Consider the following 26,361-nt stretch of genomic DNA (forward strand, 5'->3'; position numbering starts at 1 on the left):
GGCTCCCAGTCATGTGATCCTGAGTGTCTACAAGTCCCTTGTAGTCGGAGGTGTGACAAGAGGAGTGTAACTTTTTTATTTTCAAGCATATGCAAGTCCCTTTTCCTCTTTCTCCCCTGCAAATTATTTTCTCTTTTCTCCTTTACCTTTTCCTTTTCTTTTCTTTTCTTTTCTTCAGCTCAAAGGATTTATCTTCGATAGAGAATCTTTTCCCTTATCAATCTGCACCTCAAGGTAAATATAGCATTAGAAACTTATGGATCTTCCTTTGAACATGAGATAGCTTGGCTCAGCTCGACATTTGACCAACACACTAGGTAGCTTGCCTCAACTCGGCCATATCAAGCATCCCCACTTTCCCAAGCAGCATATTCATCTAGCCTTTCCGGTTTAAGTTCAATAACTTAGTGTTATCCCGACAAATTAGATAAGATTAAATCTTTTATATTTAATAATTTAAAATTCTATAATTTTTATTATCTCCAACAGAAATTATAATATACAATTAAATAAATTACATATATATGAATGCATTTGTATATTTATATATCACGGTTCATTATAATTTTAATTTTAATATATTAAACATTTAAAATGTTCCTAGAAGAGATATTTTAGTATTAATATTCTATTGTGATTATTTTTAAAAGCTGTATCACTAATACATGATTGAAAAATTGGGGCAGGATCCTTTGGTTTTGGATCTTTGGATTAGTCCCGATTCCCCTGTTCAATTATTAGTTGGATAAATTGGATCACATTTTGGTTGGATGAATTGGACCCTACCTGTTCATCCAATCAATGAATAAACAGGGTCTTTTCTGGTCTAAAAAATTCTGGACCAGAGGATCTGACCTCGAAAAATTGGACGTCTTTATTCGGACAATGGTGCCGCGACAACCCATAATTTTAATTTTTTAAATATTTACGGATAGAGTTCATCCTCGATAATTAAGAATAAATTTTTTTAATAAAAGATTGATAAAAATAATAAATAAAAATTTTAATTTATTTTAATACTGATTGTCGATGAAATTCTTTTTGTCAAACCAGATGGATCATTATTTTAATTAGTTCAGAAATTTTTATGAGTTGAGTTTTCCATTTCCGAGATTAATCAGCCGGCACGGTATCAATTAAAAAAAAATAATTAGAAAAAAAACAGGCCGCCCTAGATTTTCTTTGTTCAATAAGAATAAACTACATCCCTGATTTCATCGTCGGAATGGAAGAGGAAGATGGGAAATATGAGAAGGGGCTAGACATCGACGTTCACATCGTCGGTTCGCTTCCCACGATCATCTACATCCCTGATTTCATCTACCAATCCGAGCAATCGCAGCTTCTCCACGACGTACTACTATAATCAAACTCGCCACTTCTCTTTCAGAACGATCTTTTCTGTCTCTTCCTCAGATTCATACTGGTATGCATTTCTTTTTCCTTTCTGAGAAATTTATGTTCCTGCAGATCTACGAGGCACCAGCCTCCAGATGGAAATCGTTGAAGAACCGGAGACTGCAGAACTGGGGTGAGTCATTGCTCGTGTATTAGATTCTCCTTTGCTTCGTCTGTATACAAATTCAGTGTATTTTGCTATGATGCTGTCATATTCTGTTGTTTGTTTTTTGACGGTGGTAGGTGGCGTTGTCCACGAGAAAGGATTGCTGCCACAACCAAGTATGTTGCGCGAATTTTGTTTCCCTCCTGCATCCATGGTTTTGTTTATAATCCCTTGCATTGGAAATTTGTGGTCATTTTAATTTCTTCCCTTGTTCTGGATCAATTAATTTTTGAGTGGTTTATTTCTCTAAACTCGTTTCGAGTAATATGGCTATTGGTACATAAGGTGTTCGTTAAATTCTCCCAGTAAGAGGAGACTGTGCTTGATGACTTTCTTAGTTATTTAGCTTAGAAATATAAGATGAAGTAACCCACATGTTCATTAACATATAATGCAATTTTGTCACTATCCACAAGTACTCTACTAATCTTACCTTTATTTTGTGTCACAAAGATGTGCTTGGTTAGTATGCAATTGTGTCAAAGTCAGTTGTAGTGTGGATGCCTATCGTCATCTAGTTGGTGGAATAAAATGGGAAACACTTTGATGCAAGGCCACGAGAAACAAGACTATCTCATAATTTTCATGCTCATACTATTCAATTGGTCATTGATTAATATCTTTCTTTGGACTATTGCCTCTCACTTCTAAAACAAGGATATTTTTTCTAAATTGAACACATTCTTATGTTTATCATTTTAACATAGGTGTAGATTGTCATGTCAAAGGGTAGTGCTTGGGTGGGGAATGGCCTGGTCACATTGAGGCCTCCACTAAAATTTTAAAATAATTGTAAAATAAAAACATAAAAATAAAAAGAAAGTAATTTTTTTATTTTTTTAACTTTTGAATTAAAGTAATGTAAATTGTTTGGTTGCCTACGTCTAACTCTATTTTAGCATATTTACCTCATTTACACGTGTAGTATCCAAATCTCTGCTTAGTCCAGTTACATCTAACATGTAATTGCAATGTTGTTAAAACTTCATTGTTGAGTTCGGCGTTAAGTGTGCTCACTTGTCTTGTAGATGATGTTCTCTATCTAGCCAATGCTTCACATAGATTCACATCTCTAAGCCTTTCTTGTTCAATTAACTGCTCCTTGTTCCTAGTTCGACACTTAATTACTTGCATTGAAAAAAGACTCTCACTACTACACATATGGAAATGCTTTGCTAATCATGTGCCATAGTTGATAGGACGGGATATATCTAATTTTTCCTTTATTTTTCCCTAATCTAAAATATCTAAGTACTGATGCATAAACTCACATGCATCCCTCATTGTATTGACTTAGATGAGTACAAGTCAACCAGCTATGCGTGAGGAGATTCTATGATCCTTCTCTTTGTTGAGAGAGGCTATGACGCTCTTGAGAAGTTGATGGTGGCGCATGTCTTTGACCTGCTTGTTTACTACTGCGACATCAAATGTACATTTCATTTAATTAATTTTTTATATCTAATTTTTCTAATGACACTCGGTAGTCTCATATTCTCATAATATTCATTAATAATACCATAAAAATATTGAAAATTTGACTTTATGATCTAAAACTACAATTATGCAATATATACATATATATAACAAATACAATTACTTTAATATTTTCCTAATTTTTAATTTCTTTTCTGTAATAATCTCAAATAATTCAACATCAATTTTGTATTCATTAAATAAATCATTATTATTATTTAAATTATTAAGTAACAAATGAGAAGTAGAAGAATAAATGGTAGAAAAGTAATTGTAATAGAATATAAAAGATCTAAAAAGTTATATGCTTTTTTAGCATAAGGCTAATCAAATTCAACAATAAGATGTTAAATATATTTATCAATCACAAAAAGTAATAATATTCTAAGTATATTTTGAAGATTAAATAAAGTTCTATCTATGGGATTATATTAGAAGGGATTTTGTTATATCTTTTATTCACGTCACTATAAAAAATTTTAATATCTTCCTGCTAGAATGAGAAGAATAAATGAACAACTAGCATTTCTTACACATAAATTTAAGATGTGACAAGCACAATGAACAACATATGACTAAATATATATTTTAAACTCGTTATGGCAACATCACTGTTTGATGCATTATCAAATGAAATAGAAAAAAAAAACACGAGTTGTTGTATGCATATGCTACACTATAAGTATTTACAAATTTTATAACTATATTATGAGGTTATGCTAATCATTTAAAGTAATAATTGTTTTACAGTAAAAGTTATCATCTATTCCATTCCATGTTCAAAGTAACAAATATAAGAAAGAATTATGACTGTTACCCTAAACATCAAATGTACTCTCATATCTAAAGTTTTCAAAAGCATGTATGCGATTTTTGTTTAAAAATCCTTAGTTTCTGGAGGTTTTCTTAGATTGAGGTTGTAAATATATCTTAACAAAATATTCAAATTGTGGTTCAAACTTTATTATATATTTTGTGACTCCTTATCGAGTATTTTCATTTGAAAAAAAATAAAAGAAACCAAACTATTAGGAGTAAAAGATAGTGTTGATTTAGCTTTAGAGATTCTTTTATCATAAGATTTGGCATGGAGAGAAAGTTGGCTTGTCCAATGTGTAGAATCATGTGCAGTGATTAGAGAGGAGGGGGTAAATAGTCAAAATTTAACATAGGACAAATAAAAACTCGAGCAAAGCTTAATTAAAAGGATTAGTTGCACAATGAAATGTAAATGAATGTAAAATGGAAATAATAAAGTAAGCATGGCTAACTCAATTTTTTTAATGTAATTTAGAACCTCCAAATTTGTACTCCATAGCCTATGCACTTGTAAGGTGAGTCATCCCTCGAAAAACCACTATACTTTCTTCTTATTGGAGGTGGGGAAACATTGTACAAAATCTTTTATAGTAAGATCATATAGAAAACTTGTGTAAAAAAAATAAATGTTAATGGTAAATACCTCTAGCCTAAACAAAATAACAAACTATAAATAAATTAAAGACAATTTGAGAGTAATAGAATGATGATTTTCTTATTCTAGAATAAGCTCCCCTTGCTCTTCTATAGTCTTCTAAATGGCTTTGATAAACTTCTTTGTTTAATTTCAATTAACTCAAACTATGGCTAGTGAACTGAAATGTTGATTATGGAGGCCCTTTCTTCTAGCTACTGCCTTCCTTCATGTTACACCCCGAGGGTAAGGTTGTTTGACGAAAATCGGACAACACCTCCCTGTAATAGTGACAATTGAAACCTGGGTACATAGCCACATGTCTAAACAAGAATAATAATATCAGCCCACATGGTTGGAAACAACCACAATCACACAAGATAAATAGCAATCCACATGGTTGGATTAAAAACACAACAGAAAGTATAAATTAAACATATAAACCCAAAATAACTAACTGCGAGCTGGCTCGGCTTAACACAATAACATTAAAACAATTACAAGAAATCACAAGGCTAAACTCCATACAAAAGATACATTGATACATTACACGTACAAGTCCAAAACTAATAATGCGAGTGGAAGCAATAACGAAAGAAGTCGCTCGATGTGATATGGGATTGATGGATAGGATCTCCAAATGACTCCCATGAACATAATATATCTAGAGATTCAAAGGTATATAGTCTCATGAAAATACTTACTACCAAAGTAAGTGTGCCACTATAATCGTCTGCTAACTAAAGCATAACTGACAATAATAATCCTTCACTAACCTGCTCAACTAGGTGTGACCAATAAATCAGGAGTACATACAATACCTCCCAACTTGTACGAACAAATACATGACTGACATCTAGTAAATATATAATAAGCAATGACTGTAGGAGAACGCTCTACCTTAGATGGTCCCGTAGGCAGTCAGAGTAAACAAATAGTTATTGTCTATAGGTGAACTTGCTACTACGAATGGTCTCGTGGGCAGACAAGGTAAATAAACAGTTACTATCTGCGGGTGAACTCGCTACAACGAATGATCTCATGGGCAGACAAGGTATATATGTAGTTGTCTAGTTACGTACTCGCTACTACGAATGGTCTCGTGGGCAATCGTATATATATATCATGATCGTTAATGACTCTCTCTCAACCAAGAGTGGAAGATAATAGTCGATAGGATATAATAACGATTGCTGACGACTCTCTCAACCATGAATGAGAGATAATGGTTGATGGGATAAACAATGTAACACTACGTAGAAGGGTCTAACCTCACTAGTGGTTAGGCATGTGCCTAAATAACAGACAAGGTCACGTAGGATGCTCGATATCCTACATTACAGTATAATATGGTAACTTAGTTCAATGTTCTACAACTATGCTACCATGGGCGGAGCTTACATGGGCCAGTGTGGGCAGTTGCCCACACTGGGCCCGAACAAAAAAAATATATATATATTATTAAAAAAAATTTTTCCCTAAATCAAACCTATCGCTCTCTTTCCCTCTTCTCACGCGGTCTCGCCGAACGGCCGAAATCCCCATCAGTAGTCAGTCCTTCCTCACCGCCTCCTCTTCGACTTCATCTTCCTCCCTTAGTCCCTTGGCGCCGCACTCCATAGCAAACTAAGAAGCTTAAGGTAACCCTTAATCCTAAATATTTTTTCCTGTTCAGCTGTTCCGAACAAAAAAACCTGCAAGGCACTTCTAAGTTCTAAATTCTCAGTGCTTCCTAACTCAATGAAACTGATTTTTTTCTTCATCAGGAAAATTTGAAAATTCTATCTTGATACTATATAGCAGCGTGGACCAAACAAATCATCTTAGGGCAATCACTTTGTGCTTAACTTAGCTTGTATTTTGATAACGTTTTTTGGCCATTACCCATTAACATTGTTCCTTAAAGAATATTAGGCCTCAACTTGAATTTTATAGAGATGAGTCAGATGACTAATTGTCAAGTTTCTTTCTGGTAACAGGATGATATCTATGCTCAACTATACAAGATTTGAACTTGTCACTAAAACACTCAAGTCAGTTTCAAAGGGCAGAACTGTAGAAACACTACTTACTTAGACAATTGTATTTGCTACCATTTGCCTTGAGCTCGATTTGCCTTGTTCATAGGATAGTTAGGAACTTAGGATTACCATCAGTTGCAGGTTTCTAACAATAGACAATAGTTATGGTTTTATGGAGATAGCTAGAGACACTTCCCCTTCTCCCAACAGGTTGTCTTCATTACTACTTCAGACGGCAGTGTAACTTAAACTTGAATCAAGAATGAAATGAGTTGATAAATTTCTTAATTGACGATGTGCTAATCTGCTAGCTAATATATGGATATATTTGTTCAATGTTTCTATGCATTTTTTGTTTTATTTTTCATGTTTATTGGACTTGGAAACATCAAGGCTGTGCTCTGCGCTCTTTGTACGCGTTTGATGTTGATTTATCTGAATCCATTCCATGTCAATGTGCTTAAATCTTAGCCTTTCTGCTGGAGTTGTCAACTTGTCATACTAATAGAAAACTAAGTTCTAAGTCTGTTTCCACAACTAATATTAGTTATTTGTATATTGTTTTGTTTTCTACCATATGCTTACAAAATTAAGAGCTACTAATGTTATAGTTTGGATTGTTAATTCATTTTTTATTTTTTTTATATTAGGAAATCACTATGTCTACAATGCATAGATTTTTTAAAAGAAAAACTCTAGAACCAGAAGAACAAAATATTGGAGATGTTACAGTTGGAGAATTTGATTTTTCACAATTACCGGTAGATCCTGGACTAAGGATTCCAATTTGTTCTTATAATGCTAACATTAGGGATCAAGTTCGAAGGATATATTTGCAAAAGGGCCCATGCCAACCTTCAAGTTATGAATTCCCAAAACGAAAATTTGGAGTAAGTCAATTTAGACGGTTTAATCCTTCATGGTTTAAGGAATTTGGTGATTGGTTGGAATATAGTATAGAAAAGATGCGGCGTATTGTTTGTATTGTTATCTCTTCAAGACAACTAAGGGAAAACAAGCAGGAGGAGAGACTTTTGTTAGCGAAGGATTCACAAATTGGAAGGGTAAAGATAGATTAAATATTCATGTTGGCCAACATGATAGTGAACATCATAAAGTTCAAATGAATTGTGAAGCTTTGATGAATCAAGATGAGCACAGTCAATCAATTTTGCACAAACAGTCAAAGCAAATGCGAAATGATTATCGTATCCGTCTCAATGCTTCGATTGATTGTATCAGAGTTTTGTTGCGACAAGGGAATTCATTTCGGGGTCATGATGAGACTGAAGGTTCTCTTAATCCGGGTAACTTTCTTATTCTACTGGAATTTTTGGGTGTTCATAATAAAGAAATTAATGATGTGATATTGAAAAATGCTCCAAAAAATTGCAAATTAACATCGCCGGATATTTAGAAGGATATAGTAAGGGTTTGTGCAACTGAAACAATTAATGTTATTATCAAAGATATTGGTAATTCATTATTCTCTATTTTAGTTGATGAATCTCGTGATGTGTCAATGAAGGAGCAAATGTCAGTTGTTTTGCGCTATGTGGATAGTAGTGGGCATGTCAATGAGCGTTTTATTGGAATTGAACATGTTACTAGTACTACAGCACTCTCACTTAAAGCTGCTATTGATAAGATGTTCTCTAAATATAATTTGAGCATAACTAATGTGAGAGGACAAGGTTTTGATGGAGCAAGTAATATGCAAGGTAAATTTAATGGTCTAAAAGCACTCATTTTAAAGGAGAACCCATGTGCATTTTTATACATTGTTTTGCCCATCAGCTTCAACTAGCTCTTATAGCTGTGGCCAAGAAAAATCTTCCGATTTCTAATTTCTTTCGTATTATTGGTGATGTGGTAAATGTTGTTGGATCATCCTACAAACGTTCTGATCTTCTTAAGGAGAAACATTCAGATTTTATTATTGAGGCATTGGAGAGGGGTGAAATTTCAAGTGGTCGAGGACTTAATCAAGAAACTACCCTTCAACGTGCTGGGGATACACGTTGGGGGTCACATTACAATTCTTTGATCAGTTTGATTTCTATGTTCTCTGCTGTCATTGATGTGCTTGAAGTGATTTCAGAAGATGATTCTAGTTCTCCTGATCAAAAAACTGAGGCATTTAATTTATTGGAATCAATACTTTCATTTGATTTTGCATTTAATCTACACTTGATGAAACATGTCTTAGGGATTTCGAGTGAATTGTCGATAGCATTACAAAAGAAAGATCAGGATATTGTAAATGCAATGGATTTGGTACAAGTATGCAAACACCGACTCCAAAATATGAGAGAAGATGGTTGGGATTCATTTTTAGAAAAGGTTCACTATTTTTGTCAACAACATTACATTGATTGTCTCAAAATGGATGATATGTTCACACGTTGGGCACCACGTGGTCGTCCCCATCGTAATCCACCAGAAGTAACAAATTTACATCACTATCGAGTTGATTTATTCTATGGTGTTATTGATATGCAACTTCAAGAATTAAATGATCATTTCTCAGAGGCAAGTATAGAGTTACTTCTTTGTATAGCTTGTTTGTGTCCACAAAACTCTTTTTTGGCTTTTGACAAGAAAAAATTGTTGCAACTGGCTGAGTTTTATCCACAAGATTTCTCAAGATTTGATCTTCTCGTACTTGATGATCAACTTGAAACATATATATGTGATATGCGTTCTAACAAAACATTTCAAGGATTGAAAGGCCTTGGTGATCTTTCAGAGAAGTTAGTTATGTCAAAGAAAAGTATGGTGTATCCATTGGTTTTTAAGCTTTTGACATTAGCATTAATTTTACCGGTTGCGACCGCGACGGTAGAGAGAGTGTTTTCTGCCATGAGAATTGTGAAAGACAGGTTGCGCAATCGAATGAGTGATGATTGGATGAATGATTGTCTTATTGTCTATGTAGAGAAAGATATATTTCTAAAGGTTGATAATGAAGCTATTATACAAAAGTTTCAAAATATGAAGACTCGAAAAGAACAATTGTAAGGTAATTATGTTGTGATATTTGATTTCATAGTGCATGCTTTGTTAACAAAAGAATTAACTTCTTGACTTAAAATCTTTACAACTCTCCTTTGAAATTAATATATTCTTTAACATGCTAGTTTACTAATGCTGAATATGTCACGGTGTCACTCATGAGAATAAGGCGTCCATGTCGACTTCTCAGCGGAGAGGCGCTCGGAGGAGGGCGGCTCGGTGGTCGGCCGACAACGATGGATCGGGTGAAGGCTCGCGGAGGAGATGAGGAGAGGAGGTGTCGGCGAGAATGGGGGAGGAGAGAAAATATAATTAAGGATTATCTACTTAGGTTTAAATTAATTAAACTCTAAGTTAACTTCTCAATCAACTCCCAATTGGTTATTCCAAATAGACTTTCTTTAAGCCTAATAAATTCATCCTCTAAAACTTGTCATACAAGCTCTAATTAAATCCAGAAAAATTTCTAAAAATTCTTTAAAAAATTCCATAAGGCTATTTCTCCAATAACACTTATTATTAAATTGTCATAGCTTACAACTCAACATAACAAATGTTCAGTTAATTCAAATTTCAAATTCATTCTGATGCCTATCACTTGAATTATGGTTTATCATCTGGGTGATAACGATTCTAGTCGATTTAAAGCCAACCAAGTCACCTCTAAGCCTTTCAATCAACTCAAGTGGATTATTTTTTCTTACTAAACTAGATCAAATCTACTCAAATGCTATTTTATTTTTTGAATTCAAATAATATTTTTTTAGTTAATTGCCTAATCGACTCAAAACAGATAGATAGTAAGATAATTAGTATTTTAGTCAATTGATTGTTTTGGTTGACTCGATAAAATGTTTCCTTTTAGTCGACTAAGTTAAAACAAAAAAAAATGATAATCCCATTAGTCTCATTGACTATCTCTGGGGTGACCGGCTCGACCCCACGGAATTTTCTCATATGTCACCAGGGTAAATCGGGAAGCACACGTGGCGGCCAACCCAGAAGTCCAACATTCTTTGGTTATGCTCCCATTTGTAGGAAAAATTCTTGCAAATACGTCGTATCTGGGGTTTGAACTACGGGTACCTGGGTGACAACCTGGATGTCCTACCGCGACACCATGACCCTGGGAACCGACTAAGTTGAAACAAAGAGCTAGTTGATGGTGGACATAAAATTTTCAATTGACTTGACTATTTTGTTGATTGAACTAAACCTTTAGGTGACTGAATCTGTTTAGTAGCATCAATTACAACTTAGGAATCATTAAAAGTTAATTTTGAGAATTAATGCACATGCATGCATAGAATTAATGTGCATGCATGTATAGATATAAAATAGATGTTTGCATTGTGAGATTTCATGAATCTAGTAGATGATGATCAAATTAATTAAGCAATAACTAATGTAATTCTAGAACTATCCATGATGTCTTTATAAGATTGTAGTTGCTATGCCACAGAGATGTTCGATATCAAATAATCCATCATATTTTGATTTTCTGTATTTTATATTGTTCTCTATTTCAATATCTATCACTGGTATCGAGAGCATCTATATACTTTCCTTTCCTTTCCTGATGGCAAATACCCTCTTCCAATACTCTCCAAGTCAAGTTCCAATTTTTGATGGAGATCAGTATGATTATTGGAGTAGTTATATGGAAACATTTTTCATCTCATAGAATCTCTAGGAAGTAATTGAACAAAGGTATGAAGAACCGCCAACGGATCCTCCAACATGGACAAATGCCCAACAACAACAATATAAAGAAAATATCAAAAAGGATGCAAATGCACTACGATACATCCGGTGAGGATTTAGAAAGTCAAATTTTCCTCTCATTTTCGGCATAAAACGGCTAAGGATGCTTGAGAAGTTATGAATAAAAAATTTCAAGGTTTAGAGAAAATCACTATCATCAATTTACGGACTCTATGGACTAATTTTGATAATTTTTCCATGCAAGAACCTGAAAGGATATCTGATCTTTTTCAAAAGTTATTTAGATAGTTAACTTGATTAGAAGTTGTGGTGACACTATTGTAGAAAAAAAATAATTGACAAAATTTTAAGGATTTTATTGCAAAAATTTCAACATGTTGTTTCTGTAGGAATCTAAAGACTTGTCTACATGCACTATGTATAAACTAATGAGTTCTCTTGAAGTTCATGAGAATAGACTAGATATATAGAGGAACCAGTAGAGTAGACTTTTTAATCCAAATTGAATGTGACAGGCAAAAAGAATAAAGATCAGACAACCAAAGTATCAACATTGGAATTCTAATTCAAGAGGCGAATCAAAAGGCAAGGAGTGGAAGAAAAATTAGTCTAGCAACAAAAATTTATAACGATGCCACGTGCAAAAAGAGCAATCATGAAAGCAAAGATTGTTGGTTTCGACAATGTAATGATTGTGAAGACTTTAACTATCTTTACATCAATTGCCCGAAGAAGCAGAAAAAACAAGCCAACTTGACTGAAGATGATGAATCCTTAGGACAATCATTCTACTCTTGTATAAGTACGCAAGAAGATCGAAATACATGGTACCTCGATAGCGGGTGCAGTGGTCATATGACAAGTATAAAGTCTAGTTTTGTCTATCTAGATGATTCATTTAAATCCAAAGTGAAGTTTGGAGATGTAAAGTATGTGAAGGTGGAAGGCAAAGGTGATATTGCTGTGAAAACAAAGGGAGGTACTTCTAAATTTATCAAAGATGTACTTTATGTTCCTGAATTATCTCAAAATTTATTGAGTGTGGGTCAATTGATACAAAATGGATATATGATCACATTTAATCGGGATAGATGCACAATTATTGACAAGGAAAAGGATCAAACAATAACTGTAGTACCTATGACATTAAATAGAGTATTTCTAATGTGCATGTCTAATAAAGAAAATCTGATTTTAAAGTTTGAAGTCATAAATGATTCAATGCTTTGGCATATAAGGTATGAGCTTTTAAATTATGAGAGCCTTAAATTGTTGAATAAAGAGGCTATGACTATTGGGCTACCTTCTATTGACGTAAATGGAATAGTATGTGAAGGATGTGTTTATGGAAAAATCCATAGAATGTCATTCCTAAATTCTCATGGAGAGCTACAACTCCACTAGAATTATTGCATGTCGATAGTTGTGGTCCAACCAAAACTTATTCCTTGAACAATAGAAGATGTTTTCTTTTATTTGTTGATGATTATTCATAGGATGATGTGGGTATATTTTTCTTAAGAAGAAATCTGAAGATTTCTCTAATTTTTTTCAATTTATGGCTTATGTTGAAAGAGAAAGTGGACAAGTCATTAAAGGCTTGAGAACATATCGAGGAGGAGAATTTATTTCAAAGCCATTTGAAACTATTGTAAAGAAAAGGGCATAACGAGGCAACGACAAAGTTCTCAACAAAATGGCATTGCACAGTAGAAAAATTATAGCATTGTGGAGATGGCTCAAAGCATGTTGAAAGCGAAAAGTTTGCCCAACACCTACTAGTAGAAGCTGTTAATACAGTGGTATATCTTTTGAACATATTTCCAACTAAGGATGTCCAACAAATGACACCCTATGAAGTATGGTTCTAACGAAAATCAAAGGTTGGTCATCTTAAGATCTTTGCTTCTTTGGCTTATTATTACATTTTTCCTCATAATAGAGAAAAGTTTGACGGAAAAGGAGAGGAATGCATCTTCATTGGCTATAGTGATTATTCCAAAGGCTACAGGTTGCATAATCCCAACACTCAAGAGTTGATGATTATTTTTTTTGATGAAGGAAGTGCATGGGAATGGGAAGACAGAGAGTTCGATTCACATGCAACACCTTCTCAAGACAATGAAGTCATTTAATTTCTCTAAATCAAGAAACTCCAAGTTCATCATCAAGTCATGATTAGTTGGTTTCGGATATGACTGAGCAAGAAAGACTCGTTCATTACAAGAAATATATAAGCATGCGATGTTGCTTTTGTTGCTAGTGAGGCCCAAACTATGAGGATGCTGTTAGAGAAGTTTGGTACAAACCATGAATGAAGAAGTAAAGATGATTGAAAAAAATAACACTTGACAACTCATTGAAAAGCCACCATCCAAAGATATTATCAGCTTAAAATGGGTCTTCAAGACTAATTACAACGAAGATGACTCTATTCAAAAGCATAAGCTCGCATTGTTGCCAAGATCTATGCTCAACAGCCTAGAGATGGCTTCGGCGAGACATTTGCGCCAATTGTTCTTATGGAAACTATTTGTACGTTATGGCTATTGCTGCTCAACTGAAATTGTTGATATATCAACTAGATGTTAAATATGTGTTTTTGAATAAAATCGAAGAAGTATATGTCCAACATCCACAAGGATATGTAATTAAAGGTCAAGAAAATATGGTATATCGATTTCAAAAAGCTCTTTATGGGTTAAATCAAGCTCCACGAGTATGGAATAGCAAACTTGACAATTATTTTCATAAAAATGGATTTCAAAGAAGTCCAAGTGAGACATCATTATATGTGAAAACAAAAGATACAATAAATTTTCTTATAGCATGCCTTTATGTTGATGATTTGATATATATGGGTAATAATCTCATGATGATTGAAGATTTTAAGAAAGTCATGATGAACCAATTTGCGATGACAGATATAGGATTTATGAAATATTTTATTGGGATGCAAGTGAAGCAAGAGAATGGGAGAATCTTTGTGTCTCAAGAAAAATATGTTGCTGATTTGACGAAGAAATTCAACATGACTTGCTGCAAGGCCTCTTATACTCCTTTGGTAGTCAATGATAAGCTTTCAAAAGATGATAGAACTAAGAAGGTTAATGAAACCATCTACGGAAAGCTTGTTGGATCACTCATTTATCTCAAAAATGCAAGACCAGACATTATGTATGTTGTTAGCGTTGTCTCAAGATTTATGAGTGAGCCTAGTAAACTTTATCTTATTGCAGGTAAACATATTCTTAGATATGTGCAAGGAACTAAGAATAATGGATTTGCGTTTGAAGCTGAAAAAGATAGTGAATTGCATGGTTTTCTGATAGCGATTGGGCAGGTTTAATAGATGATCGCAAGAGTACATCAGACTATTTTCTTCATAGGAACAAAGCTTATTTCTTAGGCATCAAAGAAGCAAAATACTATGGCCATGTCTTCTACTAAGGCTGAGTATATATCAGCATGTGGAGCATCATGTGAAGCTCTCTGGTTAAGTAGAATTCTCAAGGATATAAAGCAAGAGCAATTTGCACCAACTATATTCTTATGTGACAATATGTCTGCTATTGCAATGACCAAGAACCCTGGTTTTCACAGTTGCACAAAGCACAATAAGTTACGACATCACTTCATTAGAGAGTTAGCAAACAAAGGAGAAATTGAATTAGCTTTATGCAAATCTGGAGATTAAATAGCAGATATTTTTCACAAAGCCACTTTTAATCGAAAAGTTTCTCTACTTACGTGAAAAACTTAGAGTATTAGATCTCTCAAAATTAAGAGGGAGTATTAAAAGTTAATTTTGAAAATTAATGCACATGCATGCATACAATTAATGCACATGCATGTATAGAATTAAAACGGATGCATGCATTGTGTGGTTTCATGAATCTAGTACATGATTATCAAATTAATTAAGCAATAACTAATGTAATTCTAGAACTATCCATGTTGCCTTTATAAGATTGTAGTGGCTATGCAATAAAGATGTTTCATGAATTTGATTGTAGTGGAATGCCTTGTTTCTTAGTCAACTACTGTAGGATCGAAAAGTGTTACAGGAGGTGAATAACGCTCGTGACTTTTTCATATTTTTCGCAAGAATTAGGAGAGAATAACATAGAGTAATAAACGCAACGGAATAAAATAAAACTTGACACAGGTTGGTTTTACTTGGTTTAGAGCCTGACGAGTGATGACTCCTCCAAAGCCCGCGATCGTCGATCATTTTCATTGGATAATTCCCTATAAGCTCAAAGAATTACATCGAATATAGAATTTAACTTGTATGAAAATAAAATAATATACCGACAACTTAATGAAGAAACTTGAGCGTAGTTGTCGAAGAAGCGTTTCGATGTCATACAGCAATTTTCGGAGCAGCCCGCAAGTATGAAAGTCATATAGAAGTGTTGTTTTTTCTTATCTTTCTTGTGCCTAATAGGTGAACTGAGACGCCTTCAGCTTAATTTGGATCAGCATCGAAAAGTCTGGTTCTTATGTGATTGGAGGTGCCTCCATCCAAACGTAGGCGCCTTGAGTCCTCTACGTGGCAGGCGTTAAAGCAGAGTCTATCCTCGAATCTGATCTGGGTTGAGGCGCCTCGGCTCGTAAGATTTTTCGCCTGATGTCCTTGACCTACTAATACTTCTACCAGTCTCTCGAATCAAGACTTTTTCCCCTAGCCGTAACTAGGGCTTTCCACCTGTCTAGTGTTGACTTTTATTTTGCCTAAGCTCACTTAGGATTTTCCTGCACTTAGACTTATTAGAACCACAATAATCTTTAACTTTGAACCCTTTGCTATTATCAAAATTTGGGTTCGATCATTTGATGTTTCCTATACCAACAATTTCTCCCTTTTTGATTATGGCAACACAATTCAAAGTTAAGTAAAACATATCTAATTAAGAATAACTAAAGACCTATACAAGTAAGAATTTTCAATTGTCTTTTTCAAAGTTAAAATTTCTAAGTAAAGCAACAGAGCGCTTTTTAAGGTTTTCCTAAACAACTATTTTAACTTTAAGTTTCCTCCTGAAAAGTAGCACTTAACTTCTTCTTTTTGAAAAATATTTAGCTTTGAAAATACTTAGTTTTTGAAAAAAATTTTACTTTTGAAAAAAAACTTTAATTTCCTTTTTCTCCTTTTTAAAACCTTAGCCCCCTTTTAAAAAGCTTAACTTGAAAGAGTACTTAGCCTTTGAAAAAAGCTTATCTTGAAGAAAATACTTAAGTTTCAAAAATTATATTTGAAAAAAGCTTAATTTGAGAAAGTACATAAGTTTAGAAAAACAAAAAACTTAATGTTTAATCTTGACTTTACTTTTTGACTTGACTTTGAATCTTATTCTCTCCCTTTGACATATATAAAAAAATAATGTAAAAAACTCCATTAATTCCTTAAAAAAATTGAACAACTTTTAAGTAATTGTTTTAAAAGAAAAAATTAAAAGATCCAAGTATCTAAATAATTATTTTGTTTAAGGAAAAAAAATCAAAATTAGAAATTAGGTAAAGTTAATAGCATAAGTATAACCTTTGAGTCCAAGCATGTATAAAAAATAATTAATTTTGAAAGTAATATTAATAAAATGTCAAACCCTTAGTTACTAGCTAGCTATCCGCAGATAGTAGTGTTCACTTGGTTAGTCATGTTAAGTAAGTAATTCTGCTAGTTTGACTAAGAAGAATGATTTAACTTGATCAATTTGCATTAGCATTTTTCGCCCAGACTTATGTTGATGCACTAATATAAGTATTCTGAAGTCTAGGCAAGGTCCTACGCATCTCACACGGTTCTAAGTATTTTCAATCACAAGCAAAGTAGTCCTAGTGTGTTTGTGAGATGCTGGCTGCTTAATTCTATAGGTTCATGCTTTCTAGGAAAAAAAACTAGTCTAAGTCCATAGCTCAATTTGAAAACTTTGATTTTGGAAAGATAGAGTTTAAAGTTGAAAACATATTAATTTTAAAAATCAGAAATTTTGAAAAACATATTTTTAAAGCAGAAATTAGAAATTTAAAGATAAATAAATTATAAAGCAACCTCTTAACTGTCTTCTAAGTATACTGAACTCAAGTTCAGGTAAGGGTTTAGTGAAGATACCTGCTAAGTTTGACTTAGACTTAAGATAGTCGAGTATAATATCACCCCTACCTACATGATACCTTACAAGGTAATATTTAACTCAATGTGTTTAGTCCTTGAATGGTGTATTGAATTTTTTGTTAGGTTGATTGAACTTATGTTATCAATTGAGACTTTTGAATTTTTGTATTCTAATTGATAATCTTTTAAGTGTGCATCGTCTATAAAAGTTGAGTTATACATTCCCCAATAGCTATGTACTCTGTTTCAGTAGTAAATAAGACAACAAGTGTTACTTCCTACTGCTCCAGCAGCATAGTCTGATCAGAGTACCTAATTAAGTCAAATGTGCTAGTTCTAAAGTACCAAAGTCCTACATTTAGTATGCCCTTAATATACCTAAGTATTCTTTTTACATTTATTAAATACGATTCTTTTGCACATGATTGATACCTAACACATATACCAACTGTAAATAAAATATCAGGTTGACTTGCAGTTAAGTATAATAGATTTCCTATTGCACTTCTATAATACTTTAAGTATTCTAGCTTGCCTTCTGAGTCAGAATCAATTTTTACATTAGTTGTTATTGGGTATTGATGTTTTTAGAATTTTTCATTCTAATTTTTTTAGCATATTTTGTTTGATAGACAAAAATACTCTCTTTGGTTGTTTTATTTGTAAACCTAAGAAAAAATTAAGTTCATCTACTAAATCATTTCAAATTCATTTTTCATTAATTTAATGAATTCTTTTAAGAAATTTGTATTGTTTGAGCCAAAAAATTATGTCATCTTCATAGATTTGTGATATAAAGAGATTTTTTTTCTAAGGTTTTAACAAATAATTTTAAGTCAATTTAACCTCGGTTAAGTCCTTTAGATATTAGGTATGTTGGTAATCGTTCATACCAAGCCCTAAGTGCTTGTTTTAATCCACATAACGCTTTCTTTAACCTAAGGACATGACTTGGATGGTCTAGGTCCTCAAATCTTGGTGGTTGATTTAGATAAACTTCTTCTTTAATGAATCCGTTAAGAAATGGGGACCTTACATCCATTTGATATAACTTAAATCCCTTATGTGCTGTATAAGCTAACAATATTTCGATGGACTCAAGTCTAGCTACAAGTGCATATGTTTCATCATAGTCTAGCCCTTCTACTTGGTTGAACTCCATAGCTACTAGTCTAGCTTTATTTCTTACAATTTATTCTTTGTCGTCTAGTTTATTTCTAAACATTCATTTTATTCAATTATGGATTTATTTTTAGATTTAGGTACTAGTTCCTAGACTTGGTTTCTTTTAAATTAGGCTAGTTCTTCTTGCATTGTAATTATCTAATCTGGGTCAAGTAGGGCTTCTTCTATAGTCTTGGATTCAATCTTGGAGATAAGGGCTATTTGACTTAAATTTCTATAGGATGATCAAGTTCGAACTCCTAGGTTTAGGCCACCCAAAATTTGTTCAAGTGGGTGATTGAATCTTACTTTAGGTGTTCTTATGTTAGGGTTAGTAATTGGTTCATTTGATTCACTTGAGTTAGGTCTAATTTCATCATCTTCTATGTTTTTAGTATTTCGATAATTATTTACATTAATTAAGTTAAGAAAAATAATTAGATTTAAATTTTGAAAAAAAAATTGAATTTTGAGAAATATTTAAATTTAAATTTGAGAAAATTTAAATTTGAATTTTGAAAAATATTTAAGTTTGAATTAGAAAAATATTTAAGTTTGGATTAGATCAATTGAATTAATTAGGTTTTAGGTTAGATTAAGTAATTAATTAGTTTGAGTTAGGTTAAGTAATCAATTAGTTTGAGTTAGGTTAAGTAAGTCTAAATTGATTAATCCTAACATCTCACCTATTTCTAGATTTTCAATTAGGGAGCTTTATAGGTTTTTGTGAGATGTTTGATTTTTATCTTCAATTTAAATTAAAATCTAAGGATTGATTTACATTTAAGTTACACTTAGGTTTAACAGTTAGTCGGTTAAATATTTATTTTGATAATCGACTTCCAGGCTGTGGCAAAGCACATGGGCCTTCTTGGGTATCAGAGCAACGATCACTTCTAGATAAAGTCTTTTAAGGAAATTAAATATTTAACTTTCTTTCTGAAAATCCTTGGTTTAACTAGTCAAGTGTTGATCAAGCCTAAGTCTTTATCTAACCATACTAATCTAGGCAGAAATAAGGAAAATAGTAAATCAAGCAATCAAGCAAATCTATCTCATAATAAAGATGGTCTTTCTATTGACTTTCCTTGTATCATAGCCTCAATAAGGTCTATCAAGATAATGGATTTGATCCTACGAGATCCAATATTAATTAAGTCTAACTTGATTAGTCAAGTTAGACTTGGAGACCCATGTTTTGACTAGATTTCTATTAGTTCGATTTACTAAAGACAAGTAAGATCTGAATCGATGTTTAACATTGTATCCGAGTCTGGATCAGTTATATACGACCCTTTACTTTTTAAAAATCAGATCTAGGTTCTTGGAACACAAAGTGAACCGTTCCAACGTGTCCTTAAGTCTTTGACTTGAGTTTTCAAATTAGAATTTTCTTTCTCAAGTTGTTGGACTTAAGTTGAAGTTCCAATTTGAGTTGGCTCAGTTAAAGGACTTGGGTTAGTTTATTTCTCAAGGGCTTTAACCTCCTTTTCGAGTGACTTGACCTGAATATTGGACTTGGCTAATTTTTTGGATAAATAAGAAATTAAATTGTGCAATCTAACTAATGACGAACTTACATTGGAGTTGGAATCGTCTTAACCGGATATGGATCCATGGCTTCTCTCGGACTCGACTTCCGATTTGTTCTTGGACTTGGTTTCTGCAACTCGTTCTCGGGTCGGAAGCACGAGGAAGCTTGCTTGCTCGTGTTCTTCGTCGGAGTCTTCTGATGAAGACTCATCCCATATAGCTTGTAACGTCTTTTTTTTCCGTTGCTTTTGAGCTTCCTTCAGATTTGGACAGTTTGACTTAATGTGTCCTTTCTTATTGCATCCGTAATAGGTGACTTTTGACTTGGCCTTCTACACGAATTTGAACTCAATGACTTCTCTTTGTTTGAATCACCTTCTTTATCTCTCGTTTGGTGAACCCCTTCTACTTTTTGTACAATTTTCAAACCAGGTTCACAAGCTCGGCAGTGATTTCATCATCGTCTTCTGAATCTGATTCACCTTCAAACTCGGGTTTGGTTCAGTACTTGTTCTTTGATTCCTTCATCTTGCTTATACCTGCAACTAAAGCAATACTTTTTTCGATCGAAAGTGCATTAGTCTGTTTGTGTAATTCAAACTCAAAAAATAATTCATCTAGTCTATTTAATGATAGATTCTTGGAAACTTTGTAATGCATACAAAGTATTCCTCGAAAAAGCGTTTAACGCGTACTTTATAATGTCGCGGTTCTCCATCTTTTGTCTGATCACGTGGAGATCGTTGAGCAAATTTTAGATCCGAGCGTGTAATTGGCTCGCCGGTTCACCATCCGTCCTTTAATATTATATAATTTATTTAAAATTAAGTAGTGTTTAATTACCTTTGTATAAGAGGTCCCCTCATTCAATTCAATTTGTTTTTCCCATAGGTCCTTTGCACTTGTGAACAGACTAACTCGGTTTAACTCTTTAGTCAGGCCGCATTGGAGAGTTTGAGTTGTCTTGGCGTTGGTCTCGATCTTTTTCCTTCTCGGTGTCTCCCACTTATCTCAAGGGATGAATGCTCCGTCTTCAGTGTGGAATGTGAATCTGGCTTGAATGATGATTCACATCTCCACTTGCGTCTTGAGGTGGTACTCCATCCGGCGCTTCCAGTAGTTGAAATCTTTACCGGAGAAGAGGGGCAGGAGTGCGGTACTGTAGCCTTCTTGATTGGTCATTCAAAATCTCACACACAAAGAAACGAAGAAAACTTGTTCCAAGAGTTGGACTTGAATTAGTGGTACTGTATAAAAGGTAATAAACTTGAGTGGTGTTACACCAACTTTGAGAAATGTAAAACTCGATTAAAAAATTTTTTTGATCAGAAGGGGTGGTGATAGCACCGATTCTGATCAACTCCGAAAAACTCAAAAATACCACAGAAAAAACTTGGTCGAATGGCGGTTGCATAGATTCAAAACGACCCCGCTCTGATACCAATTGTAGGATCGAAAAACGCAGGGGTGAATTACTCTTGTGGCTTTTTCACGTTTTTCGCAAGCACTCGGAGAGAATAACACGGAGCAATAAATGTAGCGAAATAAAATAAAACTTGTCACTGGTTGGTTTTACTTGGTTCGGAGTCTGTGACGACTCATACTCCAAGGCCCACGATCGTCAATTGCTTTCGTTGGGCAATTCACTATAAGCTTGAAGAATTAACCCGAATATAGAATTTAACTTGTATGAAAATAAAATAATATATCTACAACTTATTGAAGAAATTTGAGTGTAGTTGTCGGAGAAGTGTTTTGGCATCGTAGAGTAGTTTCTGGAGAAGCCCGCAAGTATGAAAGTCATATGGAAGTGTTGTTGTTTTTTCTTATCTTTCATGTCTGAAGTACTTATATGACACTGTGATTATATAGGCGAATTGAGGCGCCTCCAATGGCAAATTAAGGCGCCTCCAAGCAATTGGAGGCGCCTCTAGCTCAATTTGGATCAACATCAAAAATCCCAAGGTTCTTATCTGACTAAGGCTCCTTAAGTCCTCCACACGATAGACGTTGAAGCAGCGTCTATCCTCGAATTTGATCTGCGTGGAGGTGCCTCCTCGAATTGAGGTGCCTCCTCGAACTGAGGTGCCTTCTACACCGAGGCACCTCCATCACACAGGAGGTGCCTTTGCGCCTCAAACGAGAGGGCTTCGGCTAACTTAACCGAAGCCAGCATTTCCAATTTTGCTCCTACAACCAATGTTGGTCTAACACATAATGTTTTCTGCACCAAAGAGTTAGCACAATCAAAATAAAAATAATTTGACAGTCTAGGGATTGTCTGGTTCTGATTTTTGGATTTTCCGTGAAATCGTAGGTCGAACCAATGCCTACTGTTCCCTCAACAGAGAACGTGCCCTCACCTAGTCCTTTTAGGAGAGTTTATCTGATGCCAAATCGATCTTTTAGACTGTTTGAACTTTTACTCAACATCCAAAACTTCAAGATTTTTTGCTGGACGTTCGATTTCCTACCCGTCTAGTTTTCCGTTTGGTTTCCGCGACCTCCAGGACTTTCACCTACTGTCCTCGACCGGTAGGATTTTCCGCCCGATGTCCTCGACTTGTTAAGACTTCCGCTCAGTTCCTTGGACCAGGACTTCCTTGCCTAGCCATAACTAGGGCTTTTCACTTGTCTAGTATTCATTATTACTTTTACTTAAGCTCAGTTGGGACTTTCCTACACACTCAGTTAGACTTATTAGAACCACAATGATCCTTAACTTTGAACCCTTCGTTATTATTAAAATTTAGGTTCGATCATCTGGTACTTCCGGTACCAACAACTACATGCCAAGATAAAAAATTATCCAAAAATTCAAGGTTGCATGTTTTCTCATAGCTTCCCCTTGATATTTTTTCATCTACTAGGAGTCTTGCCTTAAAGACTTCTTGTTTACTGGGCAGGTATATGGTTAATCTTAACTGACCTACCAGGACTTCTCCCCTTAATTTTTATTGAACTTAACCAGGCAAGTATCCTACTTGGACTTTCTCTATGTACCAATTCCTATTGGACATCCTTTTTTGCTAATGTCTATTGGATTTCTCTATCTACCAGTACCTAGTCATCTTGACTTATTGATTTCTCTAACTCACTTGTGAAGATTTTTGTACCTGCACATTTGATAAATAGAAATCTACATCTCCATTCTTGATGCAATTCCTGTACTTGAAATAAAAGTAATAAAAGTAGTAGATTAATCTGAGAAAGAAGTTGAATTGTGATATTTGCAAACAAAGTGATTAAGATTTGAGCTTTTTTAGATGATATTATATCCAATAATAAAAATATGTGTTTCAAATTTATACCTTATTGATATACCCTACCGAAAATTCAATAGGCACAAAACATTTCATAAGGTAGTGTTGAAACAAGAAATGAATAATTAACATCTAGCATCTGTTACAACTTGACAGTCAAATATTCTTTTTTAATTAGTATGCACTTATATTTGAAAGTAAATCTATACTAGTACCATTTTGGTTAGACACTGAGACTTCGGTCAGCTCAAGATTTAAAATCTTGATATGGACCATTTGGACAAAGAGAAACAATCAACTCTTCGCAAGGTGGAGCTTGCAAACCTCTTTAAAACCAGGATTAAATCTTGATACGGACCATTTGGACAAAGAGAAACAATCAACTCTTCGCAAGGTGGAGCTTGCAAACCTCTTTAAAACCAGGAGCATTTAATCAGATGTTGGACCCTGAAATTATTTGATAGTGCTAAGCCGGTCATATACTATGGTTACTGCCTATGTGAAAGCTCTAATCGAAGTGTCCTTTCAGCCACTCTGAATGTATGTACTCATGATTTCAATCGAGATTTCTTTTAATTATGATAGCAGCTTAGTAGTCTTTATTTACATGGGCATTTTGTGCAACTTTGCTCTTCTCAAACCAGGTGTATTTCTTAATTTCATGTAAGTGAACTTTTAATTACTTTGTTAGCTGTATATGTGCGATAGAAGGCATCCTTATTCTTTTACCTCCTCATTCCTTTTACATTGTGGCAAAAAGGCGAAACGCTCGCCCCCAGCGCCCCCGTCGTACCCAACCCAAGGTCATCACGAGGGAGGTAAATCGCAGCATCTGAGCGAGCATGTAACGGACAGGGTGTAATACGGGGATAGGGGATTTATTCCCCAGCTGCCCCGAGGATCGACCCTGCGACCTCATTGTGGCAACATCCGTCACATACCAACTCGGATGACCCGCGGGGTCTCTCATCCCTTTTACATGCTAAACAAGCAGATAGAGAGAGAGAGAGAGAGAGAGAGAGAATGAGAAATGAATATTAGAATTGTGTTCCTGGGATGATGTATAATTGGTATAATTGTAAGAGATGTTTAGAAAAAAATTAATTGTGGAGTGGAAGAATATTTATAGGGTAATTTTATAGTGTTTTTTTAGTTTTTGTGGATATTTTGATAAATTCATAGGGCCCATTTCTACATCTAGGTATACCTGGCTGTGTGGCTCGGGTCCATTGCTTACATCTAGGTATAGAGCACTGTTGGGATTGTGTTATTTGGGAATTCTTTCATTTGTTTGTTTTCCGTGCATTCTGTCATTTGCTGGTTGATTTTGCAGTGCCATCTTGGCTCACAAAGACAACTCAGAGAATATGCCAAAAGACAGGCTTGTTTCCATCTGCAATTAACCATGTGCTCATTAATGAATATCTACCAGATCAAGGAATTATGGTTGGTTTCTATCCCAAAAAAATCTCTTACTATTGCATTGTTTTTCTTTATTCGTAAAGCTTGTAAGGAGAACAACTAACCATTGTCTCCTCAGCCACACCAAGATGGTCCTGCCTACTTTCCTGTGGTTGCAATTTTATCACTCGAGTCACCTATAACAATTGAGTTCACACCCCATCCAAGATCAAAGGACAGAGATTTGAGTGTTAGTGAAACAGCTATTGGTCAAGAGGATAGTCCATCAATCAATTCAGATGAGCATGACAGTTTCTCTATTCTTTTGATGCCTCGCAGTTTATTAATATTCAAAGATCATGCCTATACAGGTGAAACTTATTTGTTTCTTGAGATTGTGTTCTGTTGACTGCAAGTTCTTTCTGCTGATTGATAATTTTTTTTTTCTTGGTTTTCATTTGATTGTTCAGATTATCTTCACGGAATACAAGACTCTGTATCACTCAATTTGGACAAGGCGAGAATTGTGTCATCCTGATTGTTTCGTACCATAATTACTAGGATTATGTTCTTGTTAATTATTGTTCATTTACATTCTTTAAAGTGGCTGACGCTTACCCAAAGTATTAGTTGAAGCTTACTGGGTGACTTCTGTTTCCCTTTTGGTTTCAGGTTGTTAACACTGCACAAGTCATGGAACTAAAGGAGACAGAGTTGCTGCATGGTGACGTTAACATGTGCCAAAGTATCATGTTTCGCAGAACTTCAAAGAGAGTGTCGTTAACTTGCCGCTTGGTACTAAAAGTTCACAAGAACCTGTTCAAGTTTTAGCAACATCACTTGCAAACAGAGTTGATCAATCATGTTTTTTGGTATAGCCATATTGAATGCATGTTGATAAGGTTATTATTTTGTTAAGGGCTGTTCTATAACTTGAAGTGCTTTGTTTACTGTCAAGGGATAGAAAGGAGAAAGTAGAGTTTTGGGATTTTGGTACTGCTCCATCTATTCCATTTTTCAGTTGCATTTTTCTTCATTGTTAGTTGCAACCTATTCTCTGCATGCCATTCTCTCCTTTACGGTACTGCCCTCTTCTCCAGTTGTCCCTTCTTTTCCCTACATGTCTCCTACTCTTCCTCGTCCTCTGACAGCCAGAGGTTGTTGATCACTGGACCTCCTCCATTTCTTTCTCCATGGTCCACGCCCACTCTAGATCTCTTTCATGTAATCAGCCACACTAGTCTCCCGTCCTCAGATTGAAAATTATCTATAATCAAACATTAGTTGAATGGTGTTCATTTTAAACACTAAGGATGACTTAGGAATATTTTCTTCCAAAATAGATTGAGAAAATTTTGATAAGATATTCAAACAAACTCCAGGCTTTAAGTTCAGCATTTTATGCGCTAACTACTAGATCATCATTAGGAAACATATAAAGTTTACAACAAGAAAACACAAAGTTGATGAATCAGGCGGTGTAGTATTTGAAGAAAATGAGCCTTCTAAAATAACATCACCAAATAACAAAATTGAAATTGAATTTAATACATTAACTCTAAATGAGGGCAAGGTTCGAGAGAGAGTCAAAACTGACTCAGAAGATAACAAGCGTTAGAATTGAAGGT

The 26,361-nt window shown here is 34.4% G+C and overlaps 1 protein-coding gene across 2 annotated transcripts; it reads left to right on the forward strand.

Annotated features, from left to right (window-relative positions):
• The first annotated feature begins 1,098 nt into the window (after positions 1-1,098).
• On the forward strand, positions 1,099-25,739 carry LOC121980514 (alpha-ketoglutarate-dependent dioxygenase alkB homolog 6-like). Of its 2 annotated transcripts, XM_042532583.1 has the most exons (8): positions 1,099-1,354; positions 1,471-1,531; positions 1,642-1,680; positions 24,534-24,575; positions 24,666-24,778; positions 24,873-25,104; positions 25,204-25,250; positions 25,406-25,739. In XM_042532583.1, exons 1-8 carry the CDS (start codon positions 1,226-1,228, stop codon positions 25,562-25,564), a joined length of 822 nt encoding a protein of 273 aa, XP_042388517.1. In that variant the 5' UTR covers positions 1,099-1,225; the 3' UTR covers positions 25,565-25,739. The 2 variants fall into 2 exon arrangements, with proteins under 2 accessions (XP_042388517.1, XP_042388518.1); XM_042532584.1 differs by lacking the exon at positions 24,534-24,575 and having other exon boundaries at positions 1,106-1,354.
• Positions 25,740-26,361: the final 622 nt, after the last annotated feature.

This window comes from Zingiber officinale, chromosome 5A, assembly GCF_018446385.1.
Source record: "Zingiber officinale cultivar Zhangliang chromosome 5A, Zo_v1.1, whole genome shotgun sequence".
Classification (NCBI taxonomy): domain Eukaryota; kingdom Viridiplantae; phylum Streptophyta; class Magnoliopsida; order Zingiberales; family Zingiberaceae; genus Zingiber; species Zingiber officinale.

What these genes read in the sequence shown, in the direction of transcription:
- LOC121980514 (XM_042532583.1), top strand. Translation starts at nt 1,226, where the DNA reads ATGGAAGAGGAAGATGGGAAATATGAGAAGGGGCTAGACATCGACGTT. An exon ending in CCGGAGACTGCAGAACTGGG is followed by an intron (nt 1,532 to 1,641) that starts GTGAGTCATTGC and finishes TGACGGTGGTAG; the next exon opens with GTGGCGTTGTCCACGAGAAA. An exon ending in GGTCCATTGCTTACATCTAG is followed by an intron (nt 24,576 to 24,665) that starts GTATAGAGCACT and finishes TTGATTTTGCAG; the next exon opens with TGCCATCTTGGCTCACAAAG.